Consider the following 23,859-nt stretch of genomic DNA (forward strand, 5'->3'; position numbering starts at 1 on the left):
AGTGCACGCATCCCTCGCGGAAGGTTTCATGGAAATCATGTCGAATAAATATTCAGAGGATATCTCTTTATATAAGCAGTACAAGTCGAATCCTAGGAAATATTTCCTTCGGGTTTTTACATCGAGTCATCTAAGTTCATTGCCGTAGGGGGTCATGTGGACACCGCCTAAAAGAACTAGAGCAGAATAACGTAACAAATAAAGTAAAATAAATGGGGTTGAGGGTTGTGGAATGCTAAGCAGTAGGTGAATCATCACTGTTGGGACAGGAATGGAGGGTGGGAAGGGAAATTAAATTCATTTAAATGGTCAGCAGATATCAATTTTGGAGGCCAGTACCATTTCTAGCAGCTCCAGGAAATCAATTGTTTCACCATTAACGTGAGCGTGGAGATATTGCGGGCTTGAGTCAATACTGTTATCTCCGTCGACCAAATAGTTGGCGATTTCTGACCTTGTATCACCAGATTTTTAAAATAGTTTTTACGATCTTCCACGAGGTTAGGAATTGCCCTTCCACTTTATCCAATATAAACAACACAGCAATCGTTACATCATGATAAATATACACCTTTCCTCTAATGAACATTTAATTGAATGAATTAATTTATACAACTTTGTAAATCTTCACAGATTTTATTTATACGGTACGACGCGTTTCGACGCTAAGATGTTATCTTCGAGTACTCTAAATACTCGGAAATGAAGCCTTGGCATCGGAACTTGTCGCACCAAATATAAAAAAATCAGTGAAGATTTACAAAGGTTATATATCTTCATTCAGCATGAATTTGGATCAAGTCAAATCCGATCGATCGATTTCATTGAATTGAATATTATTTACCCTGGGGTGCAAAGGCTGTTCTTACTACAGCGCTTGTTGTTTCTGTCGACAGAACTGCAAAAATTTCGGGATACGTTTCGATATACGGACACGATGGTGCACTTTGAACTACTAGAAAGAAGACAGACAGGGCTTCAACAAGTCTCCACGGAATAATGGGGGCGCGGCGAGCGTGGAGGGAAATAGGTCAACACTGCTGCGCCCGCCACGAAAACGCACTTCATTTTTTTCCTATCCTGCCTCATCTCCCGTCCCAAAAAAATAAAAGATGACAGGCGCCTTCCTGCCCCATTGCCAGCGGTCGGACGAGGGGATTTAAAAAAATAAGATACTATAAAATAAATAAAATAGAGACATCCGCGATGAAAAGACAAAACTCTTTATGAAGACGCAGTGGACGGTTTTTATAAGACGAAGTTTGAAACACAAAACCACTGCCACCACTAGTAAGTCACTGCCGAAACAGCATGAGCAAACGCGTTTCATTTCTAGACGTGGTCATGCTACCTTGAATAGTTTACGAAGGTTTGAAGGTCATGCAATGCCGTTTTATAGCGAACATTACATATCGCATTTAAATTTAAGAGAAATGAGTATCCAAGATTCAGCCCAGAAATGGCCGATTAAGTCGATTTTGATACATTCATGGTATTGAAATTATAAGATAGGTATACAGCAGCCCTTCATTTGTCCCTATCCCAATATAGTTTCTTTTATTCCCAATCGATCCTCTCCCTTTTCTCCTTCTTTGTCTCAACCAAGTACTTACCTCTTGGTCTTCTTTGGGGGGCTTCCCCTCAATTTTTCCCTCCAGTATGCCGGGTTTTATAGCTTTATAATATTTATTATACTAAACTTATAGCGATAAATCATTCATCAGACGAAAGGGTAATTCATACAGCTTCACATATAAGCCTACAACTGTTCGATATGAGCACCACTTGTCACACGGAACACGGACGATGTGCGAGTTCTTCACGAACGTTGATTAGTGTATCTCGAGCAATTGTTGCAAGCCCTCTCTACCGGATGGCAGCAGAAATAATAGGTGCGCATGCGTATTGTTACCAACAAAAAAAAACAGTTTCAGTTTCTCTTTCCTTTAAAATATCTTTTATGTAAAGCTGTAAGTTAAGTTTAATAAATATTATGAAGAGTTAAAACCCCGCTTTTCATTTTGAAACGATCGGCATTACCAACATAAATTACGTGCCTTATTTAACTAACGAATCATGTGGCATGAATTATCCACAAAGTCCTTCTTTGCGGTATGGCACTCCATACCTCACGCTATTCTCCAATCCCTTGATACATAACGTTTCTCACCCTGTCTGACCATTTGATCTTCAGCACTAGGTCTCAAAGATTCTTTTTTTCTGATCAATACGCAAAAAAGCCAACTTGTCCATGTTTCTCATCCGAAGACTTCAACTGTCTGAACTATTATCCAAGGATTTGATCGATGGATTTTTCTCTTTAATAGGAAAATCCTCTAAAATCGTTGGCACATTAATGGCTGATGCCGGTTTTCGCTATTTAGTGGGCCCTTTCCGCTTTCATAGCGGTGAGGTGTTTACCCCGTCCCTTCCCTTCCAGCCCTATCCCTATCCCAGAGGCGTAGACGGGCTCCTATCGCGGCGGCACCTTTTTCCTTGTTCCTTCCCATCCAAACCCCTCCCCCGGAGCACGGGCGTATAAGTATCGGACTTGGTTCCCGTCCCCGGTGTATTGTATCCTTCAGAGGACCCACATAGGAGTCCTGATCTCTCTGTCTACACTATTAAATCAATGACATATTTTTTTTTTAAAGAAATTCGCCAACTTACGGAAAGTATTCTCCATTTCCGTGACATCAAACTTCAACGGGACTGCCCTGGGTTTCTTCTGTGCAGTCCACTTGCCTCGTCATAACGATTTTTAGGCACTCTGTGCCGCGAAGGCAACTTATTTTCACAATGGCTCGCAGAAAGGAGGGGAGGAGTTATGTCAAATATTTCATCCGGCGCATAAACCGGACTTGAATCAGAGCAGATAGAACCATAAAAATCTCTTTTTTCTCAGAAGTAGCCAAGGACGGATGAAAAATCTAGCATCAATTTTTTTTTTTTTTTTTTCTATTCTCAAACCACCGGATACAGCTCTTATTGGCCATTTTACACCGGGGTGTTCAACGAATGTAACAAGTAAACGTACACAAACGACCATGCCCTGGACCGGGGAAACCTACCCAGGCGGGACTCGAACCCGCGACCTCTTGTTTGGCAGGCGGGAACGTTACCCCGCCGCCACCGAGGCCGGCGAATTTAACTTTATTGCTAACAAAAATGGGTTCGTTTAGGTAACGACTAAATCAAGATCCATCAGGGCCGGATACAACCAAAGGTACACTATAGGCCCTTGAGATATTGAACCTCACATGAGCCCCACCCTCTCCCCGATTTTTATGATAAAGCATAGCCACTCGCATGAGGTAACAGAAGGCGCCCCTTGGACAGCAACGCCCCTAGGCACGTGCCTATTTTGTCTTATGGTAAATCCGGCTCTGAACAAACGCTGTATTCATTCAATCCGCAAAGCGTACTTCACTCAAACTAAATAAAACTTACAGAAGATCTACGGAAATTACGCCAGAATAAGTCCAGTAAAGAGGAAAATTAGCTCACTTTTATAAGCAGCTTGCGTCGACTGTGATGATATTTTCATTCACTCACGCACACAGTAATTCATCCCGTCGATAAATTAAAAATAATTTAAGGGTAGAGTTCACCCCAGACTAACCCACAAAAATGCACATATTCAGGGTAAGAGAATTTTTGCATGGGGAGCTGAAGGCTTCACTCAAGAGTCACCTTCATTTAATTAACTTATTGTTTTACATCAACTACAGCAATGATTTCCCACGATCTCAGACGCCAATACTATGAGTTCTCTCTGAGGAGTCAACCGCAATTCCTTTTGCTGTAACGGACTGGACTCATATACTAGTTCTGTGATCATACCTACTTATATCTCAACGCTAAGGATCGAAGATCTATGGATTAATGGTTCCAAGAATTTGATGATGAAATTCAATTTTATGATCAACCATTACATGGCCTTAGAAACATACACATAGCATAAGATAGTATGTTAAATAAATTTTCATCGATATGATTCCACAAAAATAAGTTTTATTTTATCATATAGGCACACGACCATAGTCAACAGACGACAATTAACCACGTTCCTAATAGATCGCATTTGTTTCGGAACAATGAGCACGATAACTCCTCGCGTGCTGCCACCATAACTAACAAAAGCCACTGAAAACGCGAATCAAAAATAATATTTGAATCCGCCATATGGTAATTAATAAAATAAAATAATACTTCCATTCGCAAAAACCATCGGTGTTAATAAGTAAAGTTTGTTCACACAATAATAATTTTCTTTGGTCTGTGAATATAATAATTTCCACTCATCACTTTAATCAGTGGCTTGAAACGACCGTATTAACATTTTCAACGACATTTTGCCGCAGGCGCGTTCAGTACCTGTTCCGGTAAATCAATATTCCCTCTAATCAGATATTTTACAATTGAATAAAATTTTGGACGCATGTTATTGTGTTGCAAAAATAGTGTGTTGTTTGCGCTACCAAGAAACTTAAAATTAAACACTGATGAATTTGATTCATCACATTTTTTCTTTAACAGAAGCAAACAAATTAGTTTTGTACACATATTATTTCATTTTTCTTTCATAAATAGTTATTTTACCTGTTCCATTATTTCCCACTATTTTTAACAACATTTTTTATTCGACGCAAGTAATAATGCTAACGGATGCAACAATGGATGGGCATTAATTCACATATATTAGCACTTTTTTTATTTCATCACGACGATAACTGCTACAATGGACTTAATCACATTCTGGTCAAAATATCAAATATATTCTAGCTGCAATCTGCGCACCAAAAGAATTAGGATAAAAATGCGAGCCTAAAAAAATGTTCTGATGTTTCATGTAATTTCACGAAATAATACGGCTGTGAGCGCTTGCGAGTTCTCGCATGCTTAATTTTTACTTAACTTCAATCATTAGAAGACAAAATATAAAGCTAACCTATTCTGGAAGATTCAAGATAAATGACCCAAGCACCAACTTCCTTTCTAGGTGGAAACTCATGGTGTAAAGCAAAGGAAGTAACTGGAGTAGGTACGTGCTACTTCACCTGAGGTGAGACAATACTTGAATGAAAAGGAACGCCGCGTCAGACAAGTCGGACGTCTCCGACACAAGACGCTGGATGGCCCTTGACCGCGAAGAAAGGAACGAGTACCTATAAAGGCGAGAGAAGGCGGATGGGAGCTTGGTAAGGGTCACCATTCGGAATGTTGAAGGAAACTTGTCGAGAAAACGAATTGCACGAGCTCACCAAGTACAAAAATTAAGAAGAGGACCTAAACCCTCGTATTTAAGCGCTGGAAAAAGTACAAAACGGACACTCCTCCGTCCCAGAAATTTCCGCTTTTTCCTAACTTGGAACATATGTCTTTAAACTGTTTGATTTGGAGAGCGAAGAGTCATATCGCATCGATTGCAATTAGAGTGAAATTATTTTTATGATTGAGTTATTTTTTTATATTGCACTCCAGAGTCAAAGTGGTATAGGTCTAGATCAATAATAGATCAATGAATGTAAACAATACAGCAAAACAAACTGTTCCTTAGCAACGCCGTACAGCATAAGGAAACCTGAGGACTTTAACCTACCGCCACTGACAAGGGGAATACACGACCTTCGGGTCGCCGATCGAGCTCAAATTTTGCGAATTCGGTAGTTCATGGGTACAAATGTAATACGCCGAAGAGAGACGACGCACTTCAAGTAAAATTCCGAGAAAAAAAGCAATTAAAAATCGTAAAAAGAGAAATGCGTCGCCTCGCTTATGAGAGATCCCTTTTTTATTTTCATCACGACGATAACTGCTGCAATGGACTTAATCACATTCTGGTCAAAATATCAAATATATTCTAGCTGCAATCTGCGCACCAAAAGAATTAGGATAGAAATGGGAGCCCAAAGAAATGTTCTGTGAGACCCCTTGTGAGATCCCTTGTAGTGACGTTGCGTCCGAGGTATAACAGGCGTAGACAGGTAGCTTTTAGATATTCATCAATTAGTTTTACACGTCAAACTGGTGAAATATAAAATAGCATTGGAGAACCACCTAAAAAATTAATCTATTTTCAATCTTTCCAGAATTTACCCACTGTCAAAGGTTTATGGTTTAGAGAAATTAGCAAAGGAATACTGCAATAGTGGTCCATTAACAATTTAATATACGAAAACGGCCAACGGCCGATTCAGATAAATGCAAAATATATCTACCAACTTAGAATTACAAGGATTGAATTGATTATCCTCACTCTACGTGACCTAATTATGCCTTTTCACCAAGATGGATCTTATTTACAATGCCAATACTTGCGATGGTGGGTGGCGTAACATGGTGGAACTCCATGATGCACAAACGGTAAGAAAAAGACTTCGCTGTTCCACAAAATAAAATATATTTGCGACCGGCTTCGATACGGCGTATCATCATCTGGCAATTTCACATATTTGTACATAGAACCCTAGTAGCACCAAAAGGATTATATCTAGATTTAATACGTATCATAGTATACATTGTATACATATTATATCTGTATAAAATACATGCAAATTTCCTCTACCACGCAGATAATATCTAGATATTATACGTATTATGTCCGCATTCATAATATGGATTTTATATAGATTACATACGTATAACTCGTCGTAAATCTGTATATTATACATATCTTATACATGTCTGATGATCCCTGGTTACGCCGTAAAGATATTATTTGTATATTTTAAAGATTCTGACATACATCAAGAACCATGGATCATCAGACGTGTATAAAATATGTAAATTTTACAGATTTGCAAATCTGAATACCGATGTATTTCGAAATCTTAAAAAATATACAGATATAATCCTTTTGGTGCCACTAGGGAATTTATACCCTTGAAGAAGTTAGAGGGGCAGTGGAGTGGGGAGGGAAAGAGAGGGGTGGGGAAAAAAACTCCCCTCTCCTCCCACCTTTCCCCACCGCCCTTCTAACTTCTTCAAGGGTATAAATTCTATGTACAAATATGTGAAATTGCCAGATGATGATACGCCGTATCGAAACCGGTCGCAAATATATTTTATTTTGTGGACCAGCCTTGTCTTTTTCTTGCCCTTTGTGCATCATGCCAATACTTTTTTAGCAACGTACGCTAATAGAATTTGGTTCGGCAATGGCGCACAAGCCAACCTACCACCTTCCAAAGTAGAGAATTGCGATTTCCAATATCAGTGGATTATAGGTCTCGCGGACCAACAGACAACGCCCGATGACAGTCCTTTCTCCATGATCATCCAATTATCAATGACGAGCAATGTGCAAGCATTGTGAAGCATCTATCGCTTGAGGCAGACTTTTCCATGCGCGCCCCAGGTGTGCATCATAAAAAGAGAGGTGGAGGCCTATCTCCATGCCGCTGCCAACAGCGAAGCCGATGAGTCTATTATTCACGCGCTTGCGCACTGTGACCTTAGTGCATACATACACCGTCAACACCGACGATAACATCACAGCACCGATCCGAACTAACCCGGAACACACGATGAGAAGACTTCGACGAAGGCAACAATACAACCGCACCCACACATTAATAGCCATGGCAACGAATAACTGATTAAAACAATCCAGCGAGCGAGTTCATTGTTCCAGCTATAGTGACTTAATTATACTGACGACGTATATTATTGGCAGCGTAAATTTTCAAAATTGATTGTGAAAAGCTATAAACTACTCACCTACGATTTTTACGTAGAACATACCATTAAAGAGCTCCTAACTGGATGTTATATGTGATGGAAATAACAAAAATTATGTCGGAAGCTTTTATTCCTTCATATAAACATTCTTTTTTCATCAGAAACACTTTTATTATTCCAATAGTATCAATCTAATTTTCTACTAGAACTTCATCAAAAACTACAACACATTAATAGTAACTGTAACCTTAGTCAATATAAATATGTTTGCCAATACATACAGTAAACAGTATTTACAATAGGTGTAAGCTTAGGTGATTGTGGGTGCTGGATTACCAAACCTTTCCAAATAATATATTCTTTGTAATTCATACTGTAAATAGTTATATTTTACCTATCCCTCAGACTGATAAATAATCACTGCCGTTACCGGATCTACTGTTGAGGAAGATTTTCAGTGTTACAGAATCGGGTAAACCTATCTTAAAAATCGTAAAGGCTTCATAATATTCTAAATGCTTACTACAATGGCTGACTAGCAGTTTTTTGCTTTCTTTTATTCCAAATAGAATGTCACTAGCAGATACCTATCACTAGTGTAATATGTATAGATATTGTACCACAGGTCTCAATTTCAGGTGTCAAACACGACTCAAAGAACCATTAGCAATTATTGGCATACATAAAACTATGCAAACACATTCGTTATGAGATGGATTGCACATAAAACAAAATTAACTGTGCGACTAACACTGAATCAAGAAAGGAAAAATGCGTCTAGTGAGGTAATTACATGGTAGAGCTAACCGAATTTACGTTAAAACTTAAAGAAATAGTGATAGTTTTAATAAGTATAGTCCCAATTACTCACACGGATTTGAACTGGGGACTAGTGGTGTCATGGTGCTGGAACGCCGTTCCGACACTCGTTAACAAAAGACATAATAGTCAAATAACACTTTTATCAATTTTCTAGCATTTACAATCGAAACCGAGAAAATTTTTTTTGTAATAATATGGAAATAATAACTTGAAATAAAAGAAAAAACAGAGTAATATTTCCCTATCAAAAAAAGTTAAAGGAAGTGGGTTCTGGCACTGCTAATTTTGCCATGACGTCACAGCTGGGGACCCTTCAATCGGAAGCCAAACGCTCTAACTGATGGGCCAACAAGCCACCATCTGCATATTTTAATTCAATCTATTCATGATGAAACATATCACCACTATCCCAGAGAATAAAAATAAAATAATCCATAAAAGATCATACTTCAGTGATTTCCGCCACACCTCCGCGGGAACTTGCAACAGAAATCCACTCGACCGACATTAACAATAGAATGCGAGAAGCCGCACCTCACTCAGCGAATTGCATCACACTCAAAATGGCGAATTTATTAGCACACCGTCGCTGCCTTTTACGGCATCCCGGCCACGCAAGGAAAAAAAAGAGTAACGCACGACTCCGGCGAAGAGAGAGAAAAGATCTGTGGAGGAGTGATTAGCGCCACTTAATGAAAGCAGCTGATCGCAATTTAATCAATAGTCATGAATAATACCACTTCTATCCGGCTGAATCTGGTGAAAATAAGTGTCTTAAAGCGTTATGTGCCTCTTTCCTCCTCTCCCACTCTCTCGTAGCGGATACATGCACGGAAAAAATTACCAATCTCGTCCCGATATTAAAGATGTGATTTTAGATTCGAATCAGCTTAATTCATGACAGATTTTTTTTCCACTAATTATCTATCGAAATCATTGGTATATAATATTATAATAATATTTTTTATCCAAATTAATTAAATACAATTATTATTTTAATTGCATATTTTTTCTGGAACGTACCGTGGACCTGTGGGCAGTATTTCCGTTTTGGGGTACTGACTCCACCAGGTGAAGGATATACTTAAAAATACAGAATTAGTGAGTTACTACTACATTCACATAGATGCTATCATTGGCGCTTGATAAAATAGTAATCACCCGATGGTTTGAAATATGTAATCAAAGCAAATCTATAAGATACATTAGTTTAAAGACTCGCATTTGAGCTAGCACAGAATTTGAAGCATATTTTTAACATAAACACATTTGTATGTAACCAGCAGGTTACGTTAATACATACGTTCGTTTCGAGCTGCATGCAAGAAAATTATATTAACTGTTTATTTTAGTGCTTTATATGCTATTATGCTGTTTCTATAACGTATGAATGGTTATGCTATCACTAGCCAATGGGTTTCATCATTCTGTTATAACAGCCGATGGTGATAGAGAATGACAAATTAAGGCACTACAATTTTTCCATTTTTTCGACCGCTCGCCTATCTATCGAGTGGCAAAAAATTGAAGGCCTTAACCCTTTCGCAGATAAGTTGATGACGACACGCATGCCGGGCGAGAGGTTCCTCACTTCTCATGAACTACACGGAATCACGCATTTTCCTCGCGCATTTCGTTGTTTTTTACACTATTTAGAGCGATTCCTTCTGTCTATGGAGCGGAAATTCCCGAAAAAGCAAATGAACCGAAATGCTGATGACGTCACCAACTCTTTAGAAATGGGCGGCAGCCGTCCCTTTTCTATTTTCAGCTTGAAACATAATGAGGAAGACAATATTTCGCCGTAATTCATTTCTCCCCACCATCCACCTATTTCTTTTAATGGATTACGAGTACGGTCTGCTTTAACGACCCCATCTCGTCTTAATGTAATGGCTTCCTTAGATTACGCGAACTTTTCGAAGATAGAAGAAACTGTCCTCATCTCTTTCACTTAGCTCGAAAACTCTTCTGCTATAAATTCTACGAGAAATTGAGAGGAAAAAGTGCCTCCATCGAGCCATTATCAGCGAACAAGGTTTGTATGTTTGCACGTTTGTAAAAAGAGTTTGTAAAAAGAGTTTGTAAAGAGAGATTTGTATAAGGCTTGTATGTGGGCCGATTACAACCGGCAAATGTCGAAAGATTCATTTGTTCCGAGTTCCCATTCGGTGTGTTGACTTCTGTGAACAACAGCTTCGGCTAAATTACAACACGTCTTCTTCAGATAGAAGTGATTTCAGCAGAAGTGATTGTCGACGTTGCTGGCGCAGAAAGAAGCTGTACCGGTGAGCCCATAGACTAATCCCAACCAGTCGGTTTACCATGATCAATGAATAATTATGCGCATTTGTTTACGTTGATAGCGTAGTGCTGTGTTTGACCAAACGTGAAACCAAAATCTAAACAGTCGTTATATTCAATCAGGATATAGATGTCGTTATCCATTGGATTAATTACTTAAATCATAGTATTTCGGTAGTTGACATTCGTTTATTTTTTATTAAATTTAATCCTTTTTGACACGATTTTTGTTGCCCACCCAAGGCAAATTTTCTCTTCCGTTGTTTTTTCAACATTGCCATTTAACGTATTCATTTTTTTCTTCCATTACGCCATTTTCATGAATTGTTAGAATTATTAACACTAGAAGAAGGTGCCAGAACTGGTAGACATTGGAAAAATTCACGTAAGGTGTCAGGCAGTATAGTAATACAGTGAAACCTTGGTTAGCGAACACCTCTGATAACGAACAATTCGGATAACGACCAAAAATTTCGCTAAAAATTTGCCTCGGATAGCGATCAAAATTTCGGTTGGCGAACAGATGTGTAGCGGCCATGTTTGTGTTCGGTGCTGCGCGATCCCAAATGGATACAAAGTAATACCTCCATCCACTCACGCCATCACATGGAAGTAGAAACGGTCAGTTTTCCTATGTTTCCTTATGTTTAAATGCTTTCTTTAATGTTTTTATTTATATTTAATTCAATTTCTACTGTATTATAACTATTCTCCTTTAAAAAAGCATACCTATATAGCCTGTAACTTTCATACAATTACGAGTCAATAGAAGCTAGGAACCAACTATTCCTTTTTCCTTCATTTCTTATGGAGAAAATTGTTTCGGATAGCGAACATTTCGGATAACGACCAGCTTTCTGGAAAGGATTGTAGTCGTTATCCGAGGTTCTACTGTATGTTGTAATACACTGTGGTATATGTTGTCGGGACAGAGATTGCGGTCCCTTAAGTAAGTAGTGGAATTCTTGTTCCCTTAGGCATAGACTTACATTTTGTCACCAAATGAGAGGCGAAGTATTCTATGGAGGGAAGTTTGTAAGGAAAGCGAGTATTTGTAATAGGGATCTGTGAACACTGGGATTATATAGCAGAGCCATGGGACTCGCGCGTCCGAGAGTTAAAGTCGTGGGTAATAGCGTTAAGCCCACAAACAACAGCTTAGACGGCGTAACTTAACCTGAAAGCACTCAGAAAAACTGATCAAGTATTCCCTTAATCATCGATTTTAGAGAACTTACGACGCTTTTTTAATCTCTCTCTCTCTCTTAATATAGACAAAACTATTTTCCTCTCAAGTGAAATTTGAACTGCAATGTGTGATACAATATTTCTAAAAAATATATCCATAAAAATACAAATGAAAGGGAAAAAAGAGTGAAGAATTTCCAAATTATTGTAAACAAGATGATAAAAAATTATTACTTGTAATAGAAAAAAATAATTAAATTATTTAAAAAGGAAAAAAGACAATTATTATATAATTTGTGGAGTTTTATTCGGGATTTCCACCGGGTCAGGTTCTCCATCACGGCCGACATTTCGATGGACGACTCGTGCACCGAAGCGACGCGACGGCCGTGTTGGAGAACCTACCCTGGTAGAAATACCGAATAAATGTCCACAATTCTATACGCCAGGAAAGCCTGCGATCATTTTAAGCATAAAATTTGTAATAGAATATAATCGTTCTGTAATAAATGTTGTTTCATCAATGTTCTCACTTAAGTATACAAGTTTCTGCTATCAGTGAGATGTATAATGATAGATTGTGGAGAACTCGGTTCAGCAGTATTAGGCTTTATGGCGACCGTTCAGACACAGGGAAGGTAGGAGGACCATCTCACAAAACAAGTCGCCCAGTTTTCCATGAAATTTGGGCCTGTAGTCGGCTGCTGGAATGGAGCCAATATTGTCGTCCATCAAAGTCCGCACTCGTGGCAAGAACACCAGAAGAGTGAATATTTATAAAAATGCACGATGTCACGGAAAGATCCACAGTAAATTTATAGCACATTCTAAAAACGTATTCTAATGACCTACTCACCTAATTTATGGAAATGGGGAATACACCTGGCATATTGATTTTTCAATTTGAATTATCTTCATAGATGATATTTTATCAATTAATATGGTCGCTGTGACCGAAAAAATCTAATGAATATATCGGATCAATTTGGGCCTGGGCCAAAATTGAAAGCGAGCAGCTTATGTTATAGTATTATAAAGGAAAACGGAAAAAGTTACTGAATTTCAGCGCTAAAAATGGATGCTACTCAAAGCATGACGCCTGTCCTCCTTCGTATTACTTTGTGATTGGAATAAAAGTTTCACTCTAAATGAACAAACTAACCTTATCAGTTTAATAATGCTAATCCAAAGCCTGAATCACACGATCATTTTTTTTCGTGGCGAAAGTGATCACTATCGCGATTACTGCGCAAAATGATCGTCGGCGGCAATTGTTTTTCGCGATCGCGATGAGGATTCCCATCGCTATTTTTCATCACTCCTCCGGTCGCTTTTTCCGTCGCTAAAACCGTCACTAAAACCCCATATCAGCCAATCGGAACGCATTCCCCTATGTAGCGATTGCAGCGCAACGTTTGACAATTGTGGGAACGACATAAATAAACAAACACGCTATATAATTTCGTGATGTGGGCCCTATGACAACGAGCTGTGATATTGGAAATGATGCAAAAAGCGACGGCGGGAGTGACCGTGTGATTCAGAAAAATGATCACAAGAGCGATTGCTTTTCGCGACGAAAAAAAATGATCGTGTGATTCACGCTTAACACGGTAAATTATCAACCTCTGAGTTTAATCGCTTAGCCCCAATACGGTCGAGCTTCAACTTACACGAACGGCTAGTAGACCCGAATACAAATAGGCAGTGGCGTAACTATGGGGGGAAGAGGTGGTAGATGCCCCCCAAAATCTCAGAAAAATAAAAAATATGTATAAAACTATTGTCTAATTTTTTATTGACCCAAATTTTAACTGCCAAAATAATGTAAAATGAATTTCTAGGCAAGTCATTTTTTTCTGGGGGAGATGACTGAAGGGGGGGTTTAATGAAGGAGGTCGCCGCCACAGGCTCCCTCATCCACCCCCCAAAGCATATTTCTATTTACGCGACGGCCCATAGGGCATAGGACCCAACAATACCCGGCAGAGGCCAGTGGGGCATCGATGACAACGAGCGCTTGCGTTGGTCAATATCGCAGTGAGGGCGCTAATTGTTCGCCAATTGCTTCGGAGATAGCGAAAAGGGCTTCTGGCGAGGACGTGAGAACTGAGCGAGCTGAGGTGTTGAGGGGCGTCCATTGAATATGTTAAACCTTACGTGAGTTCAATGTGATTTTTTCTATGGAAATAAATATATTAATAAATCTTGAATAGAGGAAATCAAAATGGTTCCTATTTCAGGGTCTTCCAGAAAAATAAATCCACCGTTACTATTCAAATATCCATATAAACTGACACCAGAGGACATAAATGTCTTTCGCAGTGATGTCGATTTTTCCCTTGGTGGAAAGAGTGAGGTAAGGATTAAGTGTCCCCTGAATTGGAGTCGAAATGTTACAAATCAAACACAAGGTGAGGTCGCCACGGGAGAACAAGAGCCAACCTACCCTTAAAGATCGATATTTATGTAATATAAGATGAAATACAAATAATTTTCTCGGGCGTAACTTCAGTTGTCAGTATAGTGTGTTGTTTGTGTTGGCAGGAAATGTAAAATTTAGCATGTAGGAAGAAACAGGAAGACGTTTGAAATTGTAATTCACCTCAGAGCTGCGTCGTGTCATCCTAAGTCCACGCTATCAGAAAAATCTAATAGCCGGCCTGTGTGACCGGGCGTCACCAATGTAGTGGAAAATTGCCTGTCACCGCGTCACGAAGAAACAAAGGTCGTACAGTAAAAAAGTGATGTGGAATTACTAAGTTTTTTATATTTTATTATGAAATATAATTAATTGATTGACTATGTTCCTTTACGTAATATCCATTAATTACAGATTAACGTTGTATCGGAAGCAAGGGCATCAATCAGACAATATTATATTCTCACCTTATATAAGGGGAATTTTAAAAATTTTAATCGAATTTTTAAAATCCCTGCGATGTATTTCGGTGACTATGGAAACAAATATCGAGAAAAACTATTGTAAGTGATTGTTATCGATATTTATATTACTTATGCATCGATACTTATGTAATATACTATCAAGTACAAATTTAATTAACAATGTTACTTTACGTAATATCCATTAATGGTAGGCTTGAGTCGTATGGGAACCAAGGGCTTCAATCAGTCATTATTATATATTGCCTATTTAAAGGAGAAATTTTAAAATTTTAAATCGATTACTTTAAAGGCCTGCGATGCTTTTGGGGATTGTTGACACAAACCATAATTAGAGGAGATTTTTCCTATGACGGGGTCTTTACAGTAAATATGTACACGTAAAGAAATCCAGTATTACAACGTAAATACCAGCTTAAAATGCCAGCACAGAAAATGCACAGACTGAAGGTCTGAGTAACCGGGAGTAAAAATGTCACGCACTTACAAGTTGCTTCGGAGCAATAGCGGCCGACACACGCCACGCCATGACGGCGATGCAAGCCGGGAATGAGATAAGGCACGCTCAAATGCACTTCCGCGCCTTGAACTTCGAAACCCTTTACGGAAGTAAGGAAGGCCTTGAAAAAAAAGGCGCTGTTCCCCCGTGGAAATGCATCATAAGGCGTCTCGAAAGAAAATGAATGGATGAGGAAATAGAGGAAAGCAAATAACACTTGCATTCCGTTTTAAAAGGCGTTATACCATAGTTTGGAGTAGGGAAAAATTCCCTTCGGTAGAATGAGGTTTGCTGGGGCTAAGTGTTGGCTGTGTTGTTGCCAAATTGTTACAAATAATAATAATAATAAACGACATATTATGTACATTTACTCCACTGTATTTTATTGTATCTTTGTACTCTTAAATTTACTCCATCACTGTTTACATTATTTAAGCAAAAATAATTCGGACCTTCAGGTAGCCTAAAAGGTACAAGCACCAGTAATGAGACTGCTTTCGGTAAAATATTTCATATCATAGCAGGAATTGCTGTAAAATAACTGAAATATTCCCAATGCACATAAGGACCAATGCCAATGCCAATTTTTTTACAAAATAGAATACATACCTCTTCTTTACAATTCATCAAGCTATATCTGATAAACACTTAGCATGATTAGTTACAATATATAATATAATTTGAGTTACAATTTAATAAAAAAACATCAATTTATTTATCGACAGTATTCATTTCTCCAGCGGCTTTAGATTTTTTTTATTTTGTATTCTGAAAATTATACATCCTACGGCACAGCATAAATTCTGCGTGAGCCCGAGAATGAAACACGAAAATACGTCGTATAACCACACAAATTGTACGAAATCATGAACAGAAAATAGAGCCTGTTCTAATTCGGTTTATGCATTCTTAAAAATTCCGCTCCATACCACCAAAATCATTCGTGCATTCACATATTAACTCATACGTGCGAATTTTTCGTATAAGCAGTTCTTCACAAAATTATTTTTTTTGGATGCTAAAATACCCTGGAATAAAATAAATTAATAACTCAGCTCAGTTTGCTTGATAACTACGGGTTAAAACCGGCATTGAAAAATGGGAGTTGATATCAGTCGCATTGGATAGAAAATAATACACAAGATAAAATAAACTAGACGTGAAAATCACTCATTAGTGCTTATAAAGTTTATGCAAAAAGGATACTCACAAAATATCTTAATAAAATCAAAATATGGACATAATACAAGATATATAATATAATACAATAATAATAATGATAATATTTATACATTGTTTAACGCATCCAACATAAATGGAAAAAAATACAGGTTTCTTTATCGTTCAAACTCTTGCAAGATAGCCAAAAATATAAATTCGGTGAACGAGCTAGACCACCGCCCAACGTTACCTCGCGTGTCAAGTTTACTCAAAATGATACATAACTTCACTGAACTTTTGCGCATCCGCGTGGAAACGAAATTGCATCATTAGAACACTTTGTGAAACGTAGCCATCGAATGACAACGAAATCCTCAAACACTGACCTAGGTTAACAACATGCAACAGAGGAAACTATTTCGTCGGAATATCAGGAAATGAAAAAAATTGACTCTTAGTATACGTGGAAGGTAGATTTCAGTCAGCAAGTTAGAAGCATACAAAACATGCATCACCAGCGAAAACACTAGGGAAGTATCAACGCATTCAATGTTACTCCATGACTAATGCATCCCAGCTCTCCCATATCCGCTATCGAGGGAAAAAAGTGGCCAAACGAGGCACCCTACTCCATCATACTGCATATAAGCATTTACCGCAAGCGCGTAGCGCACAGCAGCTGTGGCAATTAGCTGGCGAAATGTATGGAGCGTTCGAGAGGAAGAAAAAGAGTTAAGTAGGTAGATACGCTACAGCGCGATTCAACATCAATACTTTTTAATCGGGTGCGTAGTTAAAAAAATTCTCATGGACGAAATCCATTGAGGTTTACATGAAAATTCGATGAGGATAATATATTACGAAATCCAGGTCGTCATTAAATATTTTAAAAATGAACCTAACAGCGTGTAATACCATTATTTTGCAACAGAGGAAGGTTTCACAGAGTAAAGCATGAAGTTATTAGTAATATAAATCCTTGTAGTTTGATGTAAACGGTTTTTCCAACCTACTATCTTACCTCCCCACCTACCGAATTCTTGTAATTAATAGCGACGATTTCCAATCGTAATCAATGATTACATTGGGAAAAGAAGATGCAAGGAAAGCCAAGCATTGTCACCGTCATGATGAGTATTTTGAAGCTTCACAAAAATGAAATATTCTTTATTTCTCGGACAAACCAACCAACAGAGTTTAGACATATCTTACAATAGTGGCATGGACATAACTTGGCATTGGAGGGGGATAGATAAGATTGAATAGCACACCACACCAGGTAATAACAACCAAGCAAATCGAAGCCTGGGTGTATCAATTAAGGAAACCTATTAGAATACGTTAATTATGCAAATACACAATTAACTTGAATAAATTGGAGACAAAATTAACACTGAACCATTTGAACACGCCAAGCTGCCTTATAAAGCGCGGGAGATAACGGATAGAAGTGCAGATGACGTTTCCCATCGCAGCCCTACCTCCTGGCTGGCCTTTAGGAGGGTCAGCGGAGGTCAAAATGAATGACAGAAGCAATAAGCAACCGCCAAGCGAACCACGAACGACAGCCGTAGGTGGCATACACATCTCACAACGTTGCAAGGAGTTTAAGCAAACTCACGGGTGACTGAGTTGCACCATCGATTTTTCTGTTAAAAATTCTTAATTAAACCTACTTTCTACACACATTAACGATCAGTGTCGTAAATGAATTGGCTTTGGAGGATTAAATTAGCACACCACACCATAAAATAATACACTAAATTTAGCATTAAAACATGGATTCGTATTAGAAAACATGGCTAAAATTCATATTTGTTACTGAATGGTACAAGTCTTCTAGTTTTTTCCCCCAATAATGGAGACGAAATATTATAATAGATAGGTTAGACGCAAGGTTCTTAGACTGTACTCTAAGAACCTTGGGTTAGACGTAAGTCTGAGTGGGTTCTGGAGGGGTTCTACGACCCTTACCTCACCCCCTCCCCCATAGTTACGCCACTATTACCAATTAAAGCAGGGGCCAGGAATAAAAGTAGCCAGGAATATGTGTTGGGGACACGACCCGAGTGGTCAGGGGGGGAAAATATGAACATTTTCATCTCTAAAAATCAAGTTTTATACTATTTTGGAAACTTAAAGTTCCTATTATTGGTGGAGTAGAATACATTTGTATAATAGGTTAATATTATTCAGCTAAAATTAATTGGTTTGGGGAGGCACGTGCCCCCTGTGCCCCCTCCTGGATACGCCACTGAATTAAAATGTATTTCTATTGATCGAGTCCCCAAAGCGGCAGTCGAATTCTCTAGTTAGCATTTTCACCTATGTAAGTGATTAATATCAAGGACGTATCTCGTAGGGAAGAGGGGTCCAAGGGCCCAGACCACCCAGAATTTTTTATCACTTCAAAATGACCCACCGAAACAAATCCCCTCTCCATGAAAACACTAAGGTAAAATATTCAAGTAACGGCCAAGATGAAACCAGAGAGGTAGCCACCTACGCTTTGTGATGCTGATCGAAAGTTCGCGGATTCGAATCCCGTGTTAAGCCTACGATAAAAGTGCTCGAATCACGAGGAAGATAGCCCACGACATGAAATTTTCGACTACTTCCAATTTTAAACACTTTCCCGATGTGTTAACTGAATAATTTTCACAATCATACCGGCTACTGATTACGAAGATAACGAACCCGTTGAGCTCTGAATCTTATCTTCCTATAGGTATATTAAGTTACCGTTTCCGGGTCAAATTCAATACTTGCCCCAATAAATACGATCTACCAAAATAATTTACCCAAAGCCGATCTCAAATGAATTCATAAGTGCAATACTCAAACTTTTAAAAAATATTGTATCACGAAAAACTCACTTTCAGAAATATATTTTTTTTATTTTTTGTGGCATTGCAGTCCAATTCTGTCGTGGCGGGTGAGACAAGGAGCTGATCGTGAATAAATTCACATCACAGGGGCGCTAAATCCACCAGCTCGCTATAATCATCAAGTAAAGATTCTAATTCGTCATATTTTAGTTTATATTTTACTATTTTACACAGTAAATTTGTCCAACATATAAAATATCCCACTGTCAGTCAGCTCACTTTTCCAGCAATGCCTCAAAGTCACCTCACCTATGGAAACTATTCCCTTTCGTAACGACAAACCGGTAATTTCTCTTGCCACGCCACGTAACCTAGATTACCTCTCATTCATTTTCTCACAGGAATTTCCGCATAAAAAATAAAAATGAGTTGATAGGAACTGGCGACTTCCCCTGAATGCCAAGGGAGTTTCATGAGGAGAATTGACCCACTGGTTTCCGGATAACGGGTTCTCGTTTACAATAAGTCCAGCGCGATTACCACACAGATAACAGACAGACCGTCAAACGCAGCAGAAATCGCAGCAAACAAGTCCAAGTCGGTTTAAGTGAAGAAAGGGTCCGGGCTTGGAAAAGATAAGCCGCTGCCGCGATCACAACATTCCTTCGCCAAATACGACACCAGCTGACCGCTCTAGAAACGTAAACCACTAGAGGAAAATTCACTCACAAAATACCGTTTTGAGCACTGAGCGAGATGGTATTACGGCAGCATTAATTATGTCCAATCAAGGTTGGATCCAGGATTTTTTCTGGGGTGGGGCACAAGCAGGAGCGGGTCCAAGAATTTTTTCTGGGGGGGCACAAGAGTTTGATGGGTCTTCTCATATTTGAGATTAAAAACAAAATACAATGCAATTACTGTAGAAAATATTTTTTAATTTTTATATGTAAGTTATTAATATTATATTAAATTATTGAGGCTCTATAATACACAAAATCTTTTTTTATCTTAAAAAATCCCCGTGCCAAATCACCCCATAAATCCGCCTATGGGCACAAGGGTCTGACAGGGAAACTGCCTTTTCATATTTGAGATGAATAACAATATACTTACAACAATTATTGTGCGAAACATTCTCTTTATTTTATTATGAAAGTCATTAATTGAATATATCGTATTAATAAGTTTCGTCTATAATAACGGCAGTTTTTGGGCCCCTTTGCCATTTGGACGATGCTTTTTTTCGAGTGCTGACTAGCGAATGACCAATGACCAGCAAATATGTTTTCTTGACTCGAGATTCGAGACTCGAGACCTAACACTATAGCAGCGCCGTATTTTTGTCATACTTAAAAGCGCCGGAAGCAGTCATTTTTATCCAGTAGCTGTTTTCTCTCGTTGTGGTACTAAGTGTAAATAATTTCTATCGTATTTTAAAGTACGTGTCTTGTATTTTTGACTCAAATATACAATATTTTCAAACAGTAAAAAAGAAATAAAAAATATAATTTTTCGAGTTGAACACAAACATTGGTAAGTAAACTCTAACCCAAACTCTCACTCTAATCCTGTTATGCATGGAATAGAAAGAACTTGACTCGGTAGCGGATACAGAAAAAACTCCAGGGAGGGGGCGCAAAATACATCTTTAGTTGTCTTTACTTTTATCGTAATAAAAAATGATTAATCCGCAGGCGGAGTACAGGAAAATTTATTTAAAGTGATTATACAAATGTAAAAGACATTGCCATCTTATGATATTAAAAAAAATTTACAATTGTGGTTTTGCAATGTTCGGCAATACGGGAGGACCGGCAAGGGGGGGGGGGGCGCCCCCCATCTGTATCCGCCACTGACTTGACTGGAAACATGCGGCAAATAAGCTGTGAATTCAATCTCCTATCATGACTGCTACTCATAATGCAAACAAAATCTAATTTTATAGGACAGATATCAAAAATAGAACGTAAACAATACCGGTCAAAATAACCGCTCTTAACCGCTTTTAGTTGTGTCAGCAAATCTTTCGTAATTCATGCAGCCAGCTGTAAAAATTTTTGGCGTGTGGTCGGAGGACAAAATTTCGTTAAAAGTCACGAAATATCAACATTTTTTAACCATCATGAAGGAATAGGAGACCATTTTAAATTCAAAAACGGTAAAAATGACCGCTCCGACGCATCTAGTGTTAAATGATTGAGGCACCATATTACATAAAACAAAACGATGAAGGGGTCCAGCACGGGCCTGGAGGGTTAGCGCTGCAAAATAAAATGGGATATCAATAATAATAATAATAATAACCGTAACGTTCTTGTCTTTTTTATGCGTCAGGGGGGCACGCTTTCCCTCTAAATCCGCCACTGTTTCCAATGATAACACACAGAAAATCTTTGTAATCCGGTTTCCCGATAATTCGCCACGTCCAGTAATCCGGCGTGCAAGGCTGGCCCGACCTCCCTTGGAGATATATAATGTCGACAGTTTTAAATAAATGATACTTCAATACATTGTAAATATTTGTTTTAATAATGTGTATGTTAGTCAGTTCATTATTTGCATTAAGTTTTGGTTACGTGACCCACTGAATCGGGGAAAGAAATGTCCTTTGCAGAGTCACAGAGGTCTCCGCAGTTTATTCTGCCTTATCGACCATATTCACTACTGTTAATTTTGTCATCTACTTAGACTCACACCCTAAGTAGTGGGGGTAGTTGGCGTCGTATCATGTATTTAATCGCAAAATTACCTAGAATATATTTTTGTCTTGTAATGTAATTCTATTTTTGGGTATAGCTATCGTTTCCTGTACGTTTACAATGATGCGGTTTTTTTTAGATAATCCGGCAATGCCACGGCTGCATGTGCGTCGGGTTACCGAGATCACACTGTCCTCGTTACGCTGCATGTCATCATTGACATATCGCTCTCTAGCAGGAGCGCGTTTTCAGATGCGACGGGAAATGAAACCCGGGATAACGGTACAACAACATACTTTCTTGTCAAACTTTGCCATTAAGATAGATCTGCGTGATCAAAAAATTACAATGATGTTATGAGGCATAAATATAGCCATCTAAAGGTATTAAAAAAATCAAAATCGCCAAACACCGAACCGATCCTTTAAAATCACGAGTTCGAAAAAATGGAATAATCGCAAATATTTTCCTATCCCGCGTATAAATGTATTTTAATCAAAACTTATATAATTTATTATTTAAGTTTCTGCCAACAGAAAACATGACATTACACCCGCAACACAAAAATATGCGCTTAATAATTATTGTATCGTCAACTGGCTGGTTGTGGTAAATAACGGGACACCGGTTAAATAATGTGAGATCGACAATTTGAGACATTACGCACATAAGGAATGAATTGGGTGATTAACGAAACAAACAACGAAGAATTTTTTGTCAAGACGTGAACTACTCTGCACCCAAGACCAAAAAGTTCTGCACCGATAACAAAAAAACCTGAGCGGGCATAAAATTACATGTCCCAAAAGTCATACCGTCTATACGCTTGGCATGATTACCGACGCACATATTCTTATTGATATCAATCAATTCAAGCAGATAAAATCACGCTCGCACTGGAAAAACTATGTATTATGTACACCCAACAAAGAATTCATTATAGACAAAATGTTAAATTAAACCTAAAGGTAGGCTTTTCATAGGTCACATTACTGACAGTAAACTTTTCAACGTACATCAACATTCACCCGCTATTTTTTGTGCTACCTCGAGAGAAACTGACCTACAAGTACATTTTCTCATACAAGGAAAATAAACAGGTTGGCACTGTTTACATCACAAGTCCGAAAAGGGGTCCAATAATTTGTTTGTAAACTTACCTCGTCTACGACCGAAGGGTCCAGAGAAAGTTGTTTCCCGTCCGATCACATTTTCTTCAATGTATCTGATGAGTTTCTCCGAATCTTCACACTTGGTGGACTTGGTTTTCACAACCTCAGAATCAGAGTGAGGATAGTCTTCTGGTAAAGTGTAGAACTTCCGAGAACCGAACGACCTAGACGACATAATCAAATGGAAAAAATACCATAACACACTTCACACGTTCACCACTCACAGTAGTCAAGTCGAAACTGATCGGCTAGGTCAGCTGCTGCGAGCAGAAACAAACAAAAGAAGAACGATATTCGATAGATGGCGCACGCGTATTCACGACGCGGTTAGTTTAACTACTCCTCAGAAATGAACATTCATTAATATCGCTAGAAATCTCCACTAAACCAATAATATCCAAGAAGCTCCATAAACAAAAACGTATTTGAGATTCCATTATATAAAAGTAAAATATTTTGAGTTAGAGTTTACGACTTAAAGTAGAAAAACTGCATTTTTTCTAGAATGCAATTGGTATACAGATTTACTCTCTTGGACTGATGTTGTCGATTATTTACAAAAACACGAGCAATAACCTATATCACCTTCTAAATTC

The 23,859-nt window shown here is 38.4% G+C and overlaps 1 protein-coding gene across 1 annotated transcript in view; it reads right to left on the bottom strand.

Annotated features, from left to right (window-relative positions):
• LOC124162951 overlaps positions 1–23,499 on the bottom strand; it is a 375,165-nt gene extending 351,666 nt beyond the window's left edge. Inside the window, exon 1 of the mRNA XM_046539721.1 lies at positions 23,252–23,499. Coding sequence (XP_046395677.1) covers positions 23,252–23,438 — 187 coding nt within the window. The 5' untranslated portion in view covers positions 23,439–23,499. The remainder of the gene's footprint in view (positions 1–23,251) is intronic.
• Positions 23,500–23,859: the final 360 nt, after the last annotated feature.

This window comes from Ischnura elegans, chromosome 7 (genome assembly GCF_921293095.1).
Source record: "Ischnura elegans chromosome 7, ioIscEleg1.1, whole genome shotgun sequence".
NCBI lineage: Eukaryota > Metazoa > Arthropoda > Insecta > Odonata > Coenagrionidae > Ischnura > Ischnura elegans.